Source organism: Trachemys scripta, chromosome 11 (genome assembly GCF_013100865.1).
Source record: "Trachemys scripta elegans isolate TJP31775 chromosome 11, CAS_Tse_1.0, whole genome shotgun sequence".
In the NCBI taxonomy this organism is placed as follows: Eukaryota; Metazoa; Chordata; order Testudines; family Emydidae; genus Trachemys; species Trachemys scripta.
This window is the reverse complement of record NC_048308.1, coordinates 70,551,481-70,572,164: the sequence shown is the minus strand read 5'-3', so window position 1 is coordinate 70,572,164 and position 20,684 is coordinate 70,551,481. Positions and strand designations below refer to the sequence as shown.

The window sequence follows — 20,684 nt, the reverse complement described above, 5'->3', positions numbered from 1 at the left end:
TTAGCAGAGAAGGGTCTAACATGATCCAAGGTCTGGAAGTTGAAGCTGGACAAATTTGGACTGGAAGTAATGTCTACATTTTTAACAGTGAGAGTAATTAACTGCTGCACGAGCTGACCAGAGCTGTGGTGGCTTCTTCATCACTGACAATTGTTAAATCAAGACTGTTGGAGGAATGATGTTGGGGCAGGTCTGTGGGCTGTGCCATGCCGGAGGTCAGACGAGCTGGTCACAGTGGTCCCTGTGGCTATGAAAAAGCAGTCTTGCATTCAGTCCTAACACAGCGCTCAGCCAGGGGCATTATTTGCAGTTGGCTGGTTTGCCTTTTTTCCAGCTCTCGCCTGGCACAAGTGTGTGTGGCCGGGGCTCAGGTGGCAACCAGCCCTTCCAGGGCCTTTCAGTGGCAAGCCAGTCTCCTCTCCTAGCCTGGTTGCGCTGGGGCTTTGCTCTTACCCCCGCAGCCCCAGCGCAGCAAGGCACCTGCTCCGACCTCGACCCGTCTGCGCCCACAGCAGCCAAGCCTGAAGGCTTCACTCAGCCAGAGCCGCCTTCATCCCTCCTCCTCCTCTCCCGCCCAGCGGAGAGGGAGGCGCAGCCCGGTTCCCAGGAGATGCCCGGCGTCCGGCTCTCCCCTCGCTCCCATTGGCCTACCGGGGGTCGCCTAAGGCGCTGCTGCGGCGGCTGGGTGCGCTAGCCGCCGGGAGGGGGGCGCCAGGCTGGGCTGCCTGGAGCAGCGGCAGAAGCGGGGCTGGCTGGTTGGCGAGGGAGCTTTGCAGCCCGGCGGCAGCGGTCGTGACTGCGCCCTGCCCAGCGATGAGCAGCCCCGAAGTCCCGGCCCGGCCAGAAGCGGCTGCGGTGCCCCGGAGCTAGGGCTGCCTTGCCCGCGGGCCAGCGGCTCGGAGCTCAGCAGCAGCCGGGCGTGGAGAAGATGCGCCCCCGGCTGGCACGGCCCCGGTGCGCCCTGGGCGCAGCGCGCTGAGCCAGGCGCGGCCGGCTGCTGCCCCGAGTGGCCTGGTCCCCCGCTGCTCCTGCGCTGAGCCGGCAGGCGGCCCCCGAGGAGCCGGGACAATGTACGCGGGGCGCAAGAGGAGGAAGCCGGTGCAGAGGACGTAAGTGAGGAGCGGCGGAGGGCTCGAACCTGCCGCGCTGGCTTGGCCCCCTGGCGGGGAGCTCTGCCTCAGGGGCAGCAGCGCAAGGGGAGGGGGGCGGTGGGTGTCTGGAGCCGGGGTGCACGTGCGGGGATGGGGGACAGGGACAGGTGGTATTGCTCCGCAGGCGGCACTTTGCCCTTTTAGCTCCCAAAACTTGACAGAGCAAGTGTTGGGTTCGCGGGGAGAATGAGTCCAACCGCCTGCCAAAGGTCTCTGCCCCCAGTGCCTGCCCCCAGCGCTCCCACTCCTGCAGAGTTCCCCCCCCCCCCCACCCCCCCCTCCCCAGCCCCCCCCCCCCCCCCCCAATGCAGCGTTCACAAGCCGACTTCTCTCTCTCTCTCTCTCTTTTTTCTTCTTGAAACCCTTCGTTCATTCCCTCGCTCCCTAGCTCCGCTGCTACGGATTTCCGCTGGGCAGCGGTTGAAACTAGATTTCTCTGTGTATTTCCCAGCTGCGGATGTTCCTCCTTGCCAAGGAGGAAAAGCCAAAGTTTGAGGCTAGTAAGCCGCTGTGATGCAATGCCAGCAAGGTGAAATTGCCTTGGTAAAATGGTGCCAATGAACTCCCTCCCTTCCTTAAAAAAAAAAAAACCCTTTTCATGAGAACCTATGCAGGATATTTGTTGAAAACATATGCACCATCTATGGTCTGCCTGCATTTGCATCAGGGGGATGGTCAGTGCATGGCTATTGCACCATATGCCGCTTCTTCAATACGAGATAGGCTAGAGCTGTCATCCGCCGTTGGTCTGGGAAGTTCTATATAAAGGTTTCAAAGACTTCACATGGGGCATGTTCTGATAAAGAACTCTGTTTAAATCATCAGTAGCCTCCATTTGAAAAAGATACTCGTGAACAATAGTTGTCCTTTCACTGGCTGACCTAGTTTTAGTTGATAACCTTCCCAAAGATTAATTATGGTGCCCCCTTGCTTGGCTAGACCAGTTCAGATCCTGTGAACATGCCCTAAAAGAAGTGACCATGGCAGATATTTGGAATTAAAAGAGGTGCCTTAGTTATTTTATAGACTTTTTAAAAAAAGACAAATGTTCTTTTTATAACTGGAGTGTGTGGGTTTTGGTTTCTCCCTTGCTTTTTCTAGTGTTCACACTGAATTATTTTATTACTATTGATAAAATAATGTGGTACATCTTCAGAAGGTTAAAATGAACTTCAGGTCTGTGCTTTCTACCCAGATGTGCACCATCCAAAACTATTTTCATTTTTTGCTTTTCTTCATGGTTAGGGAATAGGTGCAAGAGCCACAATTTACTAAAATGGCAGTGCAGTTAAAATAAAGGGCTGATTGTCATGTAGTATGAGCTAATTATTAATTTAACAGGCACAAATGGTTTGCCTGTTGATTTGCATCTGTTCATTGGGATGAATGGTCAATTTGAATACTCAGTTAAAAAGTTTGGTTAAAGTGCTGGGTAGAAATCTTTAAAATACATTAAAAATATGAAGCCTTTTTGACCAGTATAAACTCTGAATGGCTGGAACTCCGTGACCCAGGATTGCCTGGTTAAAGTCTGTGACATTCTCACACTTGCTTCCTTGCAGCCACAAGAGCAGGCTAAAATATGGAAGGGAAGAGGTTCAAATCATAAAACTTCTAGAGTAGATTTAGGAGGCAAGCAAGCAGGGCACCCAACCTCATGCATTGAGCAAGTGTCCTCTTGAACCTGGATTCGTTTGTTTAAAATGAAACAGGTAAATGTCCTTGGAAAACGTGGCATGGCCCTTTGCATAGGTAAATGAAAGGCAACTGACTGACAAAGGCCATTGTTAGGGTTGGGAAGTCTGGTAGCATGATGGCAGGAACAACTGGAATCAGAAGCGATGTGTGTGTGTAGAGGGGTGCATGCAAGATCATGTGCCCCCCATCCCCAGTTGCTGCCTGGCTTGTACTGAGTGTGCTCACACAGACTGAGCATGCTCAGTAACATCTGCTGAAGTCCCTGCCCTCCCTCTGCCCTTGGCAGGTCTTTGACTGGGATCATGAAGAACAGCTGCAGTTCATTCTTGTTTTGAGGCAAAGGGGTTAATTGTAAGCGCTCCGGGCAGGGGCCATATGTTATTCATCTGGGGATCAGCGTGCACGGTGCTAGAAGCGTATTAATAGCAGGAATAAATAAGGGGTTGAAGTAAGAGCTCCCATTCTGTTAAGAAATCAAGAGTAGAGGTCGGCAGCCAGTCCTCATAGCTCCCTCTCTCACCCTTGCTATGTGCTGGAGAACTCTGCAGAGGACCACTCTCTCCCTGGGCACAGGTGTGTTTGTGATGTGCCTCCCTTTGCTCCTCCCCCTGGCAGAGTGAAGCCGCCGCCCCCAGAAGGTGTGAAGTCGAACCCCTCCAAGCGCCATAGGGATCGGTTGAACTCGGAGCTGGAGCGGCTGGCTAGCTTGTTGCCTTTCCCTGAGGAGGTTATCTCTACCCTGGATAAACTCTCCATCCTGCGCCTCAGCGTCAGCTATCTCAGGGCCAAGAACTTCTTCAACAGTAAGAGCAAACTGGGGGGAGGGTGGGAGACTGGAGTGGGCCCTTTCCCATTAAATACACCTGTGACGTTGCACCCTATATGATTTTATGAAAATATGCTAATGAGTGTGAATATAATGTAACTGGAATATGCTTCATGCAAAAGGTCTCTTGTATCATTACAAAGTTTATAATCTACTGAGTGTGGTCATCCTATTTGTATAAATGTATCATTCTTATATCTGAAACTAGAAATATGAAATATAACTCTGTGGGCCTATTGTAATTATGCAAAGTGTGGGCCATTAATGGTGGTTTGGAATCTTGATGGCTCCCATTAACCAGGACAATTGTCTGCAGATGGCTGTGTTTTACTTGTAAGTCTCCTGTATACGTGTGTGCTGGCAAGTGGGTAATGAAGTTTTGCAGTGACGTGATCATGTCACCTGAACTGGAATCCATTTTTAAACTGGTTTCAGAGTAGCAGCCGTGTTAGTCTGTATCCGCAAAAAGAAGAACAGGAGTACTTGTGGCACCTTAGAGACTAACAAATTTATTAGAGCATAAGCTTTCGTGGACTACAGCCCACTTCTTCTATATGCATCCGAAGAAGTGGGCTGTAGTCCACGAAAGCTTATGCTCTAATAAATTTGTTAGTCTCTAAGGTGCCACAAGTACTCCTGTTCTTCATTTTTAAACTGGTGCTTTTCCATTGAGAAGGAGGGTGGGAACCCAGAGAGGGGCAAAGGATTCCCGCCTTATGCAAAAGATATATAAGTGAGTGGAACAGAACAAAAAGGGCTACAGTCGTGAGAAATCCCCTGGCTACCACCTAAGCTGGAACAAGGGCTGTACCAGGGGAAAGAATTGTGCCCAGACTAGGAAGGCATCCAGTCTGTGATAGAAGCTTATTGAGACATCTCTGAGGGTGAGATTTTATCTGTATTCGGTTTTCTTACTGTATTAGGCATAGACTTGCGTGTTTTATTTTATTTTGCTTGGTAATTCATTTTCTTCTGTCTATTATTACTTGGAACCATTTAAATCCTACTTTTTGTATTTAATAAAATAACTTTTTACTTATTAATTAACCCAGAGTATGTATTAATACCTGGGGGCGGGGGGACGACAGCTGTGCATATCTCTCTATCAGTGTTATAGAGGATGAACAATTTATGAGTTTACCCTGTATAAGTTTTATACAGGATAAAACGGATTTATTTGGGGTTTGGACCCCACTGGGAGCTGGGGATCTGAGTGTTGGAGACTGGAACACTTTTTAAGCTGTTTTCAGTTAAGCCTGCAGCTTTTGGGGTACGTGATTCAGACCTGGGTCTGGGTTTGTAGCAGGCAAACTTGTCTGGCTCAAACCAGGCAGGGTGCTGAAGTCCTAAGCTGGCAGGGAAGACTCAGAGGTAGTCAAAGCACATCAGGTGGCAGTCCCAAAGGGGGTTTCTGTGACCCAACCCATCACAATACCATGTTCCCTTCAGCTCTGCAACAGAACCAGCAAGGTGCGTGCTGCAGGGAAATCTCACCCTGTGTGTTAACATGCCGGCAGAGGAAGATCTTTTCATTGCATAAGGGAGTGGTTATTGTGAGAATCTGATTCCAGCATGTTGCCGGCATCTTTCACTCGTCCCCACACCTGCAGACATTAAAACGTTTTTTAACCACCAACACAGCGTAATGTGGATCTGCCACATCACACTTATATTAAGGGAAGCCACTGGGACGGTAAAAAGCCTCTGAAACTGAGGCGTTGCTTCATGCTTATCTGGTGCTACTTTTTCCTGCATTGGAAAGCAGAAGTCCCAGAAGACCAAGCAAGTCTCTTCCATCAGATCTTTTATATCTCTGTTCTGTATTCAGCCTTTTATTTGAAACATGGCACGTGGAATCTTGTCTAAAATCAGTTAGCTCCAGTAGCGGATGTGTTTTAGTTTGATTTAATTTTGGCGAGAGAAGCGCTCCCTGTTTCTTGCAGTATAATGACATCTCCTGCTGCAATAGTCTCCAAACTGGGCTTGTCCCCTTCTTACTTTACAGTACTAATTTTTATCTCTTGAGCCGAAGAGCTCGGAGGGAGCAGAATCTGTTCCCATGCAGAATACATATACTGGAGCGAGAGGAATCAAATCGATTATGAAGCCTAGATATCAGACTAATAATACCAGATCTCAGTGCTCAGGATGCATCTAATTGAGCAGTGTTGTCCTAGCTGTGTTGGCCCCAGGATATGAGAGAGTCAAGGTGGGGGAGGTAATGTCATTTGATATTGTTACAATCGAATTAAAGATCTTTTAAAATATGTTAAAGAATTCATCTATCATGCCATTGTAATATAACATTAATATATATTCCATTCTTGTCCCTCAAACTCTGACTGCCAGATGCTGTCGGAGCAGCATCCAACGGAGGATGGATCGCTTGATAATTGCCCTGGTTGGTTTTTTTTCCCTCTGAAGCATGTAACATTGGCCACTGTGGGAAGATAGAATACTGGGCTAGATGGACCATTGGTGTGACCCAGTATGGCTGTTTTTATATTTAGACTTTGGTTAGACTTTTTCTATACAAACAGCATCAGTTTGAAAACGATACTCATTTGACTTACTATAGAAACATTTGCAAGAATTTTTATTTGAATTCCATTTAGTGTTGCTCTGTTATAAATCTGCTTTAAACATGATACAGTGCTTATAAGAATGGGCAGGCTGGTGAAATGAAAAGCTGATGTTATTAGAAAGCAGGTATTTTACTCTGCAGTGCCAAATCAGTTGACATTGAGTTGATAACTATTTCTATTTTATTTTTAACTTCACATTTTCATTATTAAATAGTTCCTATATGTGAGCCCTCATTGCACTGAACATATCAAATGCAACAATTTTTAGCAGCAGCATTGTAGAAGAAATTCAGATCTTCTGAGGTTTTCCACCTCTATTATAATCCTCTGACTCTCTGAAATAATGGTAACAGATTCAGAGAAATATAACTTGGTTTGGGTTGTGTTATGTAAAGGTTTTCATATTGCAGAAAAATTGCTTGTTTTGACAGTGAGCTGATGATGTCTGCTGAAAATCAGTGGTGCAGTGCGGGCTTTGCATTCTCTTGAAGCATTAATAATTTAAAAATCACAGCTTAAAGAATTTATAAAATGGAGGCATGGGAGCCACCCTTTAAACCTTTAGCCTTAAAATGGCTGGTCTTGTCACAAAGAATCAAAACTTAAGTTTACAATGCTTAGACACTCCTTGTCTAAGAATTTCAAAAGAAATTCTGCCAAGATACTGCAGAAATTGAATTCGGAAGGAGAAGACAACAGTCTATGTCATGGGGATAGTGTACACTTCATGGGTTATAGACACCCAGAAACTTGCATAATTACCTGTTCATTTTACATTTCTGAAATAATTCAAAATGATCTGGACAAATTGGAGAAATGGAGTGAGGTAAACAGGATGAAGTTTAATAAAGACAAATGCAAAGTGCTCCACTTAGGAAGGAACAATCGGTTTCAGACATACAGAATGGGAAGAGACTGTCTAGGAAGAAGTATGGCAGAAAGGGACCTAGGGGCAGGGCTGCCCGGGCGGGGGGGGGGCAAGTGGGGCAATTTGCCCCAGGCCCCGGGTCCCACAGGGGCCCCACAAGCCCTGGCCTGGCGGCGGTTCGGGTCTTCGGCAGCAGGGGATCCTTCAGTGCTGCTGAAGATGCGGAGCGACTGAAGGCCCCCCCCGCCGCCGAAATGTCGCCGAAGACCCGGACCACCGCCGGGTGAGTACAAGCGCCGCAGCTCCCCCGCTTTGCCCCAGGGCCCCTGAATCCTCTGGGGGGCCCTGTCTAGGGTTATAGTGGACCACAAGCTAAATATGAGTCAACAGTGTGATGCTGTTGCAAAAAAAGCAAACATGATTCTGGGATGTATTAACAGGTGTGTTGTGAGCAAGACACGAGAAGTCATTCTTCGCTCTACTCTGCTCTGGTTAGGCCTCACTTGGAGTATTGTGTCCAGTTCTGGGCACCGCACTTCAAGAAAGATGTGAAGAAATTGGAGAAGGTACAGAGAAGAGCAACAAGAATGATTAAAGGTCTAGAGAACATGACCTATGAAGGAAGGCTGAAAGAATTTGGGTTTGTTTAGTTTGGAAAAGAGAAGACTGAGAGGGGACATGATAGCAGTTTTCAGATATCTAAAAGGGTGTCATAAGGAGGAGGGAGAAAACTTGTTCATCTTAGCCTCTAAGGACAGAACAAGAAGCAATGGGCTTAAACTGCAGCAAGGGAGGTTTAGGTTGGACATTAGGAAAAAGTTCCTAACTGTCAGGGTGGTTAAACACTGGAACAAATTGCCTAGGGAGGTTGTGGAATCTCCATCTCTGGAGATATTTAAGAGTAGGTTAGATAAATGTCTATCAGGGATGGTCTAGACAGTATTTGGTCCTGCCATGCGGGCAGGGGACTGGACTCGATGACCTCTCGAGGTCCCTTCCAGTCCTAGAATCTATGAATCCCAGTTTTTACATTCCTGGTGCATTTGGGCATATTGGCCTCTCTATATTTGCATTTAAAAAAAACAAACAAACAAACAAACAAACAAACAAAAAAACATAAAATGCCTTGCTTAAGGTTCCTAATATATTTTTGTGTCCCCCCGTACTGGAATTTAATTTGTTTTTTTAGCTGCTAGCATTCAAAATGCTAAGCATAAAATAGTGTACTTTGAAGAGCACCTGGGTTTTAGGACTATACCTCCCTCCATAAAGGCACCAGCTTAGTTTGAGGCAGCATCCTTGGTTATGTGACTGGCTTAGTCAGATTAAATCAGCATTAAGGAAACACAGATCCTTAGAGTTGAAAGTGCTACCACAAACCTAGAGATGTGTTTCTTAATTAGTCCTGTAGCCTTTACAATGTTTTGTATTAAACAGTTAGCTTTGGACATTGCTGCAGCAAGTACTTTTCAGCAACTTAAAGAATCCATATTTAAAGAGTTTTCCAGCGTTATTCATTAGCTCTGGTCAGATTCAGCTCAACTGCAGTGTGGTTTGTTTGTGAAGACTCTTGTACTCTGGTTTTATGCGCTCGTCCTAAAGATCATACCGAGACTACCTTGTGCAGTGAAACATTTCTAGTTTCCATATTTTCATAAGCATTAAGCTTCTCTTAGCTTACCTCAATGCACGTCAAACGTACGCTGACCCATACAAGCCCAGTATTACCTACTTTTACTATTAGTCTAGATTATGTACACTTACATACAGACTCTTACAAGTAATGTTATTTATATTAAATGAGATAATGTGACATTAAGCTCCCTACCCTTGTGTTTTTCTTGTGCTCTTTGATTTGGGTCTCTTCAACGTCTGATCTTGGCCGAAGACTGTGGATGCTAGTTTTTGACTTTGGATCTAGCCCTATTCCCATTGAAATCAATAGTGTGTAGCAAAACGCTGTCTGTACATTTAAGGGGGTTCTATACAGCAAGGGAGTGGTTAGTAGTAGCATAAGCTGCTCTGCTTCAGGATGTGGTCGTCACTCCCCATGTGAGCCTTGGATCTGACTGGCCCCTGTTGGTGGCACTCAATAAGGGTCCCTGCTCAGGGTAAGGAGTCATGGCCAACAATGGATCCAGTCACTGTGGGCCAAGTTCCCCAACGGTGGTGACTGTGGATGAGCTGTGACTGTGGATGTGTGGACTGCACAGGGAGGAGAACAGCTAGATCTTTGAAAAGGCTATCCAGGCCCTAAGGAACCAACAGCATCTGTCAGAAGAGTTCCTGGGGAGGGGGATGGTCCAAAAACAAGACACCCACTGCACCTCCCCAGTCCTAAGGAAGAAAAATGAAATGAAGGGGCAATCAGCCCTGCCCAGGACAACAGCACCAGTAGCGCCCCTGCTACTGCCAACTCCTAGAGGATGGAAATGTTCTGCACACGCAGGACGGGTGTGACCTAAACCCCTCTCAGGGAAAGCACAGCCCTGATAACGCCAACTTCTGGGAAGTCCAAACCAGACCTTAGTCACGTTCCGTCTCGCCATAGGGAATGTGTTCACACTGAACAGCACTGGCTGCAAGACAGCTCTTGTCAAAGAACTTGCTTGCTACAAGATCGTAATCGCTGGCATTGCAGAGGCTTGCAAAGCAATCCTGTTGCTGTGGAAGGAGCAACCTTCCTCCACTTTGGTGGTCCCCACCAGACTAGAGGTGTGGCACTTGTCATGAAACAGCCTCTAGAACAGACTTTAACCATATGGAACCCCCTTTCTCCATGCTTATTTTGTGCTTGGCTTAATTGCCATCTTGTCGTTGTGGCCTTCATGCCAACAGACTATGCATCAGCTGCAGAAAAGGACACCATAACTATCTCTTCATTATACATGTACATTACTGGGCTGTTGGGTATATTGGCCACCAGCTAGCAGCAAAAATCCATTCTACTCTGCCACATGACACGCTGCTAGTGCTTGGAGATTTCAGTGCTGCATCAAACTGGGTATGAAACTGTGATGGGTTTCCAAATGCCAGCACCACTCGGCTTCTGACCTTGTGTGCCACTGAGGGCTTGTCTGTTATGAGCGCCTGGTTTTAGGTGCCACAGTAACCATTGTTGGAGTTGGAGTGGACATGCCATGAAAGAAATTGATCACATCCTTGTCAGAAATTGCTCCATAGTGAAATCTCACTGGGTCTTTGGCAGCACCGAAGCACCAGCATACTCAGACCTTAGACTAGTTGTTCATCTTTCACTCTCTTTTCTAACTCTGCGCAATATCCAGCATTTATCTGAGGTACAATATCCAGTATTTATCTGAGGATCGTGTTGAAGCCGTGAAATACACACAGGTCTTCGAGGATCACATACGTAATCTCGGTACCTTCTCTGACTACTTGGAGATCACCTGGATTGGTATACGCAAGACTGTATCACGCACTGCCACTGAAACAGTTGGTTTCAGATGGTCACGTAGTAGGGTTGCTATGTTTCTAATGGCTGGTAACAGGACCCCCGAGGCCCCACCCCTCGCTCCAGCTCTTCCCTTGAGGCCCCACCCCTTTCTCCAGCTCTTCCCCCTTAGATAAAAAAAAAACAGACATCAGGGCTTGTCAAATGGCACCCAGACATATAAGCTGACACCTGGACTGTCTGGGTGAAAACCGGACGGGTGTCAACCCTTTTACGTAGGCCTCCTATCCCCCCACGCCCAAAGCAATAGGGACAGCATCCGTGTACATTTCCTCTCCTGGTGCAAAGCTCTGCCTGCAGAATGGGTGGATGAACCGGGATCAGATCTGGAGCAGTCTCTTTAGAAAAGTACTGAAGTGTGGGGGAGGAGAGGTCTGCTGCCTCCTGGGTGCCCCCTCATGGCCAGGGTGCCTCTGCAGTGATTTTCTCCCTCAAAGGGCTTCTTAAACAAACGCCACCCAGGCCTTTTTTGGCCATTCCCCACCGCTTCTCAGGGGCCGAGTTTATTCACAGAAATAAAGTTCCAGAATAAAACTCCAAGTCCCCAAACACAGTCCATCAGTTTTCCCCTCTTGCTGGGTCACTCCCAGGCCTTTCCTGCCTACAGGCTCAGGAGGGAAACCCCACCTCCAAGGGCTTTCTACTGGAGCTTGCTTATTCCCAGCAGTCTCTAATTCACCCTGCTCCCTGGCCTTCCTGCCCAGGGCCTTTCCTTCTTTGACTGGCCACCCCCAGGCCCTGCCTGGCTGGAGACTCAGGTTTTGGCTTCTAACCCCCTAGCATCAGGGTCTTGTCTGTAGGACCTTTCTCTTTCCCTGCAGCTTCCTGGGCTTTCCCCTTCGCTACAGCCACCTGCTGCCCTTCACAGAGAATTAACTGATCCAACCCCGGCATGCCTCTTTTGTACTCGGGGTTGGCTAGCCCCAGACCCTCCAGCCCTTAAGGGATGAGCCAGCCTGTTACAAGTATGATGCTGCACATACAACTTGAGTCTAATAAAAATTCATACACGGTGTAATTCACATTTTGTGCACATATAGACATGCAAACTCAGTGTGAGCACTGGGTTTTCCTCCTGGATCATACATCAGCTAATAACTATGCCCTGTGGCTCGTTACAGATGCCGAGCCGCTTCCATTGGGTAACAAATTGAGCTTTATTTCCATGCAACAAAAACAGAGATTTCCTTTTTCTAAAAAAAACTGTTCAGCATTATACAGGGCTTTCATTTTCAACAGGCTCTCACTAGTTTCAAGAGCTCTGGGGCTTGCTGCTTGCAATTTGTGGGGAGCCACTGACCATAAATTACGGAACTGCCCTATCACCGCCACCCATAAAAGAGTATTTAAAAACAAAAAGCTAAAATTTATTGTAGCTTTTGTTTGGCGAGGGCTCAGCCTTTCTGTACGGCTGTTTCCAATACGCTAGAAAAGAGTTAGGGAGAGCCGGATTCCAAGGTGAAGCGTGCATGTGGCAGGGCGACAACTCACCGGCGCGGTGATGACTCACCGGCGCAACGCCTCCTGCTGGTTGTCCAGGGAATTAGCTCTTTTCCAGCTCCGGAGTGCCCTCTGCCGGCTGATGTCTAGCCTGCCTCTGGCCCCCGTGTCCCTCCCCGACCCCAGTGCCCTTTACCCACAGTTCTGCCCACCACAGCAACCCACAGTCTGGGTCTCCCCTCCCAGGGGAAACCCCCACTCCTCTATCCCCACCTTGCCTCAGTGGCTTCTGCGAGTCATCATCTAGCCCCACTTACTGGGGCAGACTGCAGTCTGTAATGGCCACTCATCATTGGCAAGGGGGGTTGGACCAGCTGCCTCTGTCCCTCTGCAGCCCCAGTACCCTTTTTGGGCCCTTAACTCAGCCTGCAGCCTGGGGCTTTGCTAGCCTGGGTCTTTGCTAGGCTGGAGCTCCCCAGCTCCCTGTGCCCTACCCCAGCACTGCTCCACCCTAGGTACGCTCCTCAGCTTCCCAGGCAGCCAAGTCCTTCTCTCTCTACAGCTAGAGAGAGAGAGTATTTTTTAGCCTCTGGCCCTCAGCCCTCTTATAGGGCTAGCTGTGGCCTGATTGGGGCGTGGCCCCAGCTGTGGCTGCTTCCCCCAATCAGCCTGGCTTTTCTCTACCACAGCTCTCTCCGGGACTGCTTTAACCCCCTCAGGGCAGGAGCAGGATGACCACCCCGCTACAATGCATCTCCCCCGTCCCCTTCCCATGAAAAATCTACTAGTAAAGGAAATAAAAGACAGTGCTTGTTTAATTGTCTTTTAATTGCAAAACAGGGAGTAATAGCCTAATGCTGCAAATAGGAAGGGGGAAAAACAGGCTAGGAAATCAGAACAACTTTTAGCTGGTGGAGGGTGATAAAATATGACAAAGCTCCCTAAGAGACTTAAAGATGGAATGGAAAGGGTAAGTGTGGGGGAAGTGGGCAGAAGAGTCTGTGCCCACTGGAGCACACACCTCTCCAGAGCTTGGGCTGGAACACAAAATCCTTGAGTTTCACCATTCCTCTGCTGTTGGGAGATATATTTCGGAAACCAGTGGCAAAGCGTCTCCCCCCTCTCTAGTGCTGATTCCCAGAGGGGATGACAGCCTACCGCTGTGATCAGGTCTGGTACTCCTTTAGCTCAAGTGGCAGAGGTCTGTGTGGCAGGACCCATGTGGGTGTCAATGTGATGGAATATCAATGCCCTCAAAAGTCAGGAAATGTCAGGATTAAGTTTGCCTCTGCAACTTTAATTTGTCCCCCAGTATCTGTTATAGTGCAGTCTTGAATTCCATCCTGTTTTTCCCTGCCTCATTCAGTGCACAGGATGGTTCTGCTCAGGGGACGAATCAAGGTGTGCAATGAAGGAGACTGTTGTCTGTAGGTTCCTCAAAACTCTACTCTGCCCTCATGTCTACAAAAAAATTGACAGCTGGTGTGCTGAGGCCACTGCCTGTCCTGCCGACCAATATTGTCTCATCGTTTCCTGTCTGTCTGTATCCAACTATTGTCTCTTGTCTAATACTTAGATTATAAGTTTTGGGGGGCAGTGCCTAGCACGGTGGGGTCCTTGTCCATGACTAGGGCTCCTAGGTGCTATAATAATGCACATAATTAACTCATAATCTCTTCCTTTTTTGTTGCTGAAGTTGGAAGGTGTGTAATGAATGAGGCAGGGGCTTGCAGGAAGAGCAAGGATGGTCTTGGGGTTAAGACAGTTGAATGCTGCCCTGGAAAATTGGTGTCTCCAATTGGCACCCAAAATTAGCAGATACTTTTGTCTTTCATCGCTTTGTACCTGAGTTTCCCTCTTCAAAAAGGGGATAATAAGACCCTCCCCCATTTCACAGTGGTGTTAATTAAATGACTGTTTGTGAAGCATTCAGATGCTATAGTGATGCACATTATAGAAAGTCCACGAGAAATTAATAATTTTGTCTTGAGAGTAGGGTTTGAATAGCATGAAAGAAAAAAGGCCCGAGGCCGAACATTGGATAATGGGGATAAAACAAACCATTCAATCGCCTCTCATTGAGTGAGCACCATCCATCCTGTGCATTGAATGAAGCAGGAGTCCTGTGAAAAAACAGTATGTGATCATGAAATTAAAGACTGTATCATAACGCACGTGCACAAGGGAGCCGAATTAAGGTTGCACAGGCAAATTTAAGCTGGGCATATCCCAACTTCAAAGTGCGCAACTGGTAAATTGGAACTGTTTGTCCAAAATAGAAGGGCTGGAAGTGGGGGTTGTGCTGCTGGTATGGCAGAGCCTAAGAGCCTGTCTATGTGGAGAGTTAGTGTGCAGCAAGCAGAGTTGTTAATCTACAGCATGCTAGCCTGCCGCACACTAATTGGCTGTGTGGACCCTGCTACCATGCACTAACAGTTGCCCAGTGCACTTTGACTTACTACAGAACTTTTAGTGCATGGTAGCAGAATCCACATGGCCAGTTAGTGCATGTCAGGGTAGAACATAGTAGATTTTCCCTCCAGCTTGCTGTGCACTAACCCTCCTTAGAGACAAGCCCAAAGTGACATCCTGCAGCTGAAAAGCAGATGTGTAACATGCCTTTCACTTCGCTAACATGTACCACGTGTGCTACCTTCACAGCTTTCTCCTGGAACCTAAAATCTTGTAATAAGCAGGACTTGATGGAGAGGTTAGTATAGAAGTTATGTGCTCTTTATGATGTTTGACATTTTTGGAAAACATTGTCTGGGAGAAGCCACCATTAGAGCATCGTTTGTGTTATCTGCGGTGACATAGGCTTTCCATCACAGCCCAATCAGAGGGGGAGGGATAGCTCAGTGGTTTGAGCATTGGCCTGCTAAACCCAGGGTTGTGAGTTCAATTCTTGAGGGGACCACTTAGGGATCTGAGGCAAAAATCTGACTGGGGATTGGTCCTGTTCTGAGCAGGGGGTTGGACTAGATGACCTCCTGAGGTCCCTTCTAACCCTGATATCCTATTATCAGTGTGTTCCAATAACATTAGTCCCAGTTAGGATGCAATTCTCTTGTACTGTCAGGTCAGAGAATTACCAAGGGGCTAGTTTTGTTTGTTGTGTTCTAGTCTAGCCCCACTATAGGGTAACATTTAGTGGGACACGAGTCGCATGTCAGCGGAGTGAGCTCCTGGTGTTCACGCTGGTTTTTGCTCTTCTCCTGGTGTCACTCAGCTGTAGCTTCTCCTTTCTCCTCCATTCCCAATCTTGACTCTTGGTTCTTTGCTCTGGACACTCTCTGGCCCTCCCTTCCCAGCCTTGCCCTGGCTTGGTTCAAGGACTTCGTGGCTTCCTTTTAGGCTAAAATTGTCCTAATTTGTGGTGGCACCTTGTCAGCCATATATACAAATCTTTGGGTCTCATTTTCGTTCCTTCATCTTCTCCCTGACCCTTGGCTCCCAGGATCCTTGCAATTATGTCTTCCTGTAAGAAAACTGCCTCTTCTCCTGACATTCATCCCTCCCAATGGTGTGGAACTGTCTCCCTTTTCTTGCTCTGGACATCAGCAGCTCAGTTACCTCTGCCACCTCTCTGCTACTTTACTCTCGCCGTCTTCTATCTCATTTCAGCCTTTGACACTATGGGATGCTCCAGCCTCCTGGACTAGACCCATAGCTACAAAAGCATCTTAGCATCTCCTTCCACAGCTCCACTCCTACCTATCAGAACTCTCTGTCTTTGGCAGTGACTCTACCCTGCCCCAAGACTCCTCTACGGCTTCTGTTCTGGTCTCTGCTTTCATCTGTCTTCTTCTTCTTGGTCACCCTGGGCCAGATTCTAATCTCAGCCACATAGCTGTTAGCAGCACTGGAGTCACTCTGTCTATCTAGTCATCTTTCTGGTCCCCATTGCTGTAGTACTGAAACAGCAGCCATGACTCCACTTCTGCTGAAATCCTCATCTGCACCTTCCTATCCTCTCACTTGGTGACTGTTTTGACTCCTTTTTCTTTGACATTTCCCTCTTCCCCCAAAACCAGGTCTCCAGACACCAACATGTCAAGATTGCCACCCACCAGGTTCTGACACGTACAAAGAAGTAGCACCTCAGACCCCACCATCTCCAGCTGCTCCAGTGGCCTTGTTCCTTTCAGCATAGTTCCTGGAGCAGATATTTTAGAAGAACATCCAGTCTTGATTAACAAATGGTCAGTGATGGAGAATCCACCACGACCCTTTGGTAAGTTGTTCCAGTGGTTAATTTACTCTCACTGTTTAAAAATGTATGCCTTGTGTCCAGTCTGAATTTGTCTAGCTTTAACTTCCAGCCATTGGATTGTGTTCGATTTTTTTTTTTTTTTTTGCTAAATTGAAGAGCTCATTATTAAATATTTCTTCCCCCTAGAGGTACTTATAGACTCTAATGAAGTCACCTGTTAGCCTTCTCTTTGTTAAACTAAATAGATTGAGCTCCTTGAATCTATTACTATAAATCAGGTTTTCTAATTCTTTAATAATTCTTGCAGCTCTTCTCTGAACCCCCTCCAATTTATCAACATTCCTCTTGAACTGGGGTGAAGTTGAGAGAGATAGCCTGGAGCACTGGGCTTGGTGCAGGACCTCAGATCTGAACCAAAGGTTGTGAACCAAAGTCAAGCCATGTATTAAATCAGATACTCACAAGTTCACTGTCCAGTACATGACCTTGGCAAAGTTGCTGCTAGTGTACTAGGCACTAGATATTTCTGTAAATATATTTCAGAAGGCTAGCACAGATAAACCCCAATCTAGTACAAGATAAGGTTAACAGAACAATGAATAGGGATATTGTGTCTGAGATATCAGGAACAAGGGGAGGTAACAAACAGATGTCATGAAACATGCAAGGTGGTATGTAAGTTGTTTGTCTCAGTATAAATGTCGGGGTATCTCGCCTTAACCCTTTGTATGGCCGAGGGGACAGCAGGGACTCCTGCTACTAACTGAACTGTCCTTGCCACGGGTCACTCATGTGTTAATGTAATTGTGCAAGTTGTGTGAGTCGTTAGGACTTGAGGGCAATAAACCTGGCTGAGTGCTTTCGTCACCTTTCTCTATGAGTAACACTGAGGTCTGCTGAATTAGCAGGCTGTGTTCTGTGCTAGTGCTGATAACACCGGAGCTCCAAGGACCGAAACACTGACCGACTGTAAAAACATAGCTGTCTTAATAGCATCTCAGCAATAACATTCTCCAGCGCTCTTCTACATGAAACATGCAAGGTGATATGTAAGTTGTTTGTCTCAGTACAGAAACAGACCCAGTTTTCCAGCAGCGGTTACACCAGTGCCAAATATAGAGGTAAAATAACCTAACCAAGATTCCCCTGTTTATACATCCCATGATTGCATTAGCTCTTTTGCCTGCAGCATCACACTGGGAGTTCATGATCAGCTGATTATCCGCCACGATCCCTAACTCTTTTTTAGAGTAACTGCTTCCCAGGATAGAACCCCCCGTTGTGTGAGTATGGCCGACATTCTTTGTTCTGCATCCCCAAAGAATACCAGATGGGTGTAAATCACACTGATCTACTGGACTCCTTTCCTGCTTACATCCAATGGCTACCTGGACCACTGCTCTGAATTTTTCTGTGGGAGTCAGTGCAGTGGAGAAAATAGCAGGGAGAAATGTTTTGTATGGGTAGAGGGATGAGATCTGAATTAGGGGCGGGTCAGTGCTTCTCTGTAACGATTTGCTTGTATCTTTCCCAACCTCAAGTCCTTTGTCTCTCTTTTAGATTGTGATTTCTCCAAGGCTGGGACTGTCTCTTATCTGTGTTTGTACAGCACCTAGCACAATCGGACCCTGATCATAGCTGAGACCTTTGGGTGCTACTAGCATGTATCTTAATAGTAACCATTTACATTTATGTCAGAACTGTAACACTGAACTATCCTCGGACCCAGCCAATGAGCTTCTCTTCTACACTCTACCCAACCACCCAAGAAACTCTGTTCTTTCTCCCGGAAAGACTCATCCCATAACTCATTGGGCTGTATTCGCTTATAGCCAGTAGGATGGATGTTCAAGTGTAAATGGGAGCAGCATTTGGCGGTGATGGTTGTCTGGGCCACGGGACATCTCTATGCAAAGTTCCTTCTCCTAAATGAGAGGCAGTGAGCGTGTATTGTGTGGGAGAAGAGGGTTGGCAGCCAGGGGAAGGCAATTGGGCTCCTCCCTTGGGGAAGGGAAGGCTCTAAAGTAAAGAGAAAGTGTCAGTCCTTTAATGAAACGATTGAATAGTAATTTGCATTGTTTTCTGAGCTTGGTTCAAATGGGTGGCTTGTTCCTCAGCAGCTCTCGCTCCCCAAACTGAAATGGAGCTAGAAATGCTGGGACCCAAAAACTGGAAAGAACCAACAAAACTCCTTCAGGATCCCAAATCAGTGACAGAACACCACTTCTCCATCCTCCTAGCAGTGCATGGAGCCCCTCAACTGTATGTTCAATAGACTCATAGACTCATAGACTTTAAGGTCAGAAGGGACCATTATGATCATCTGGTCTGACCCCCTGCATGCTGCAGGCCGCAATACCCTTCCCTGGACTCTGCCGTTGAAGTCCCCAATCCTGTGTTTTAGTGACTTCAATCGGCTGAGACCCTCCTGCTAGTGATCCCTGCCCGATGCTGCGGAGGAAGGCGAAAAACCTCCAGAGGCTCAGCCAATCTACCCTGGAGGAAAATTCCTTCCCGACCCCAAATATGGCGATCAGTAATACCCCGAGCATATAGGCAAGAGTCTCTAGCCTAACCCTTGTTGGCGATTATGCTATTAATGTACCATTGCTTGGTTTTCCTTGGCTACTATGTTTTACCATTAAACCATTCCCTCCATAAACTTATCCAACTTAATCTTAAAACCAGACAGGTCCGTCGCCCCCACCGTTTCCCTCGGAAGGCCGTTCCAATATTTCACCCCTCTGACGGTCAGAAACCTTCGTCTAATTTCAAGCCTGAACTTCCCCCCGGCCAGTTTGTATCCATTCGTTCTCGTGTCCACATTAGTACTAAGCTGGAATAATTCTTCTCCCTCCCTTATATTAACCCCTCTGATATATTTGAAGATAGCAATCATATCCCCCCTCAGCCTTCGCTTTGTCAGACTAAACAACCCAAGCTCCTCTAATCTCTTTTCATACGACAGGTTTTCCATTCCTCTGATCATCTTAGTCGCCCTTCTCTGCACCCGTTCCAGTTTGAGTTCATCTTTTTTAAACATTGGAGACCAGAACTGCACACAGTACTCCAAATGAGGTCTCACCAGCGCCTTATACAACGGAAGCAGGACCTCCCTATCCCTACTAGATATACCTCGCCTAATACATCCCAAGACCGCATTGGCTTTTTTCACCGCCACGTCACATTGTCGACTCATAGTCATCCTGCGGTCCACAAGGACCCCTAGGTCCTTCTCCTCTTCCGTTACTTCTAACCAATGCGTCCCCATCTTGTAACTAAAATTTTTATTAGTCATCCCCAAGTGCATCACCTTACACTTTTCACTATTAAATTTCATCCTATGTCTGACACTCCAATTCACAAGCTCATTCAAGTCTCCCTGCAGAATATCCCTATCCTCCTCCGAGTTTGCAACTCCTCCCACCTTCGTATCATCCGCAAACTTTATCAGCCCACTCTTGCAATCGGTCCCGAGGTCAGTTATAAATAGATTAAATAAAATGGGTCCCAAAACCGAACCCTGAGGCACTCCACTAGTAACCTCCCTCCAACCCGACAATTCACCCTTTAATACGACCCGCTGCATTCTCCCCATTAACCAATTCCTTATCCACCTCTGGATTTTCATATCGATCCCCATGTTTTTCATTTTAACCAATAATTCCTCATGGGGTACTGTATCAAACGCTTTACTGAAATCCAGGTATATTAGGTCCACCGCATTTCCTTTATCTAATAAGTCAGTTACTTTCTCAAAGAAGGAGATCAGATTCGTTTGGCACGATCTGCCCTTCGTAAAACCATGCTGTAATTTATCGCATTTGCCATTAGCCTCAAGGTCCTCAACTAGTTTCTCTTTCAGAATGTTCTCCAGCATCTTGCACACTACTGATGTTAAACTAACAGGCCTATAGTTACCCGGGTCACTTTTTTTCCCTTTCTTGAAAATAGGAACCACATTGGCTATTCTCCAGTCTAACGGGACCACCCCCGAGTTTACAGATTCATTAAATATAGTCGCTAATGGGCCTGCTATTTCCCGCGCCAATTCCTTCAATATTCTCGGATGAAGATCGTCCGGTCCACCCGACTTAGTCCCATTAAGGCGTACTAGTTTTGTTTCTACCTCGGATGCGGTAATCCCCCATCCTGTATGCCCCTCTATAACGGTGCTAGCATCCCTAATACCTTCATTGGCCTCATTAAACACCGATGCAAAATATTCATTGAGATATTGCGCCATGCCTAGATTATCTTTAATCTCCTCTCCGGCTATAGTCTTCAGCGGTCCCACTTCTTCTTTCTTTGCTTTCTTCCTATTTATATGGCTGTAAAACTTCTTACTATTGCTTTTAATTCCCCTCGCTAAGTCCAACTCTTCCCGGCCTTTGGCCTTTCTCACTCTATCTCTACATTCTCTGACTT

General features: G+C 47.0%; 1 protein-coding gene across 1 annotated transcript in view; it reads left to right on the top strand.

The window, feature by feature from the left end:
• Positions 1-367: 367 nt before the first annotated feature.
• The window catches only part of LOC117885063 (aryl hydrocarbon receptor-like), a 120,400-nt gene continuing 100,083 nt past the window's right edge, over positions 368-20,684 (top strand). The window contains exons 1-2 of the mRNA XM_034786169.1: positions 368-1,109; positions 3,465-3,652. Coding sequence (XP_034642060.1) covers positions 1,069-1,109; positions 3,465-3,652 — 229 coding nt within the window. The 5' untranslated portion in view covers positions 368-1,068. The remainder of the gene's footprint in view (positions 1,110-3,464; positions 3,653-20,684) is intronic.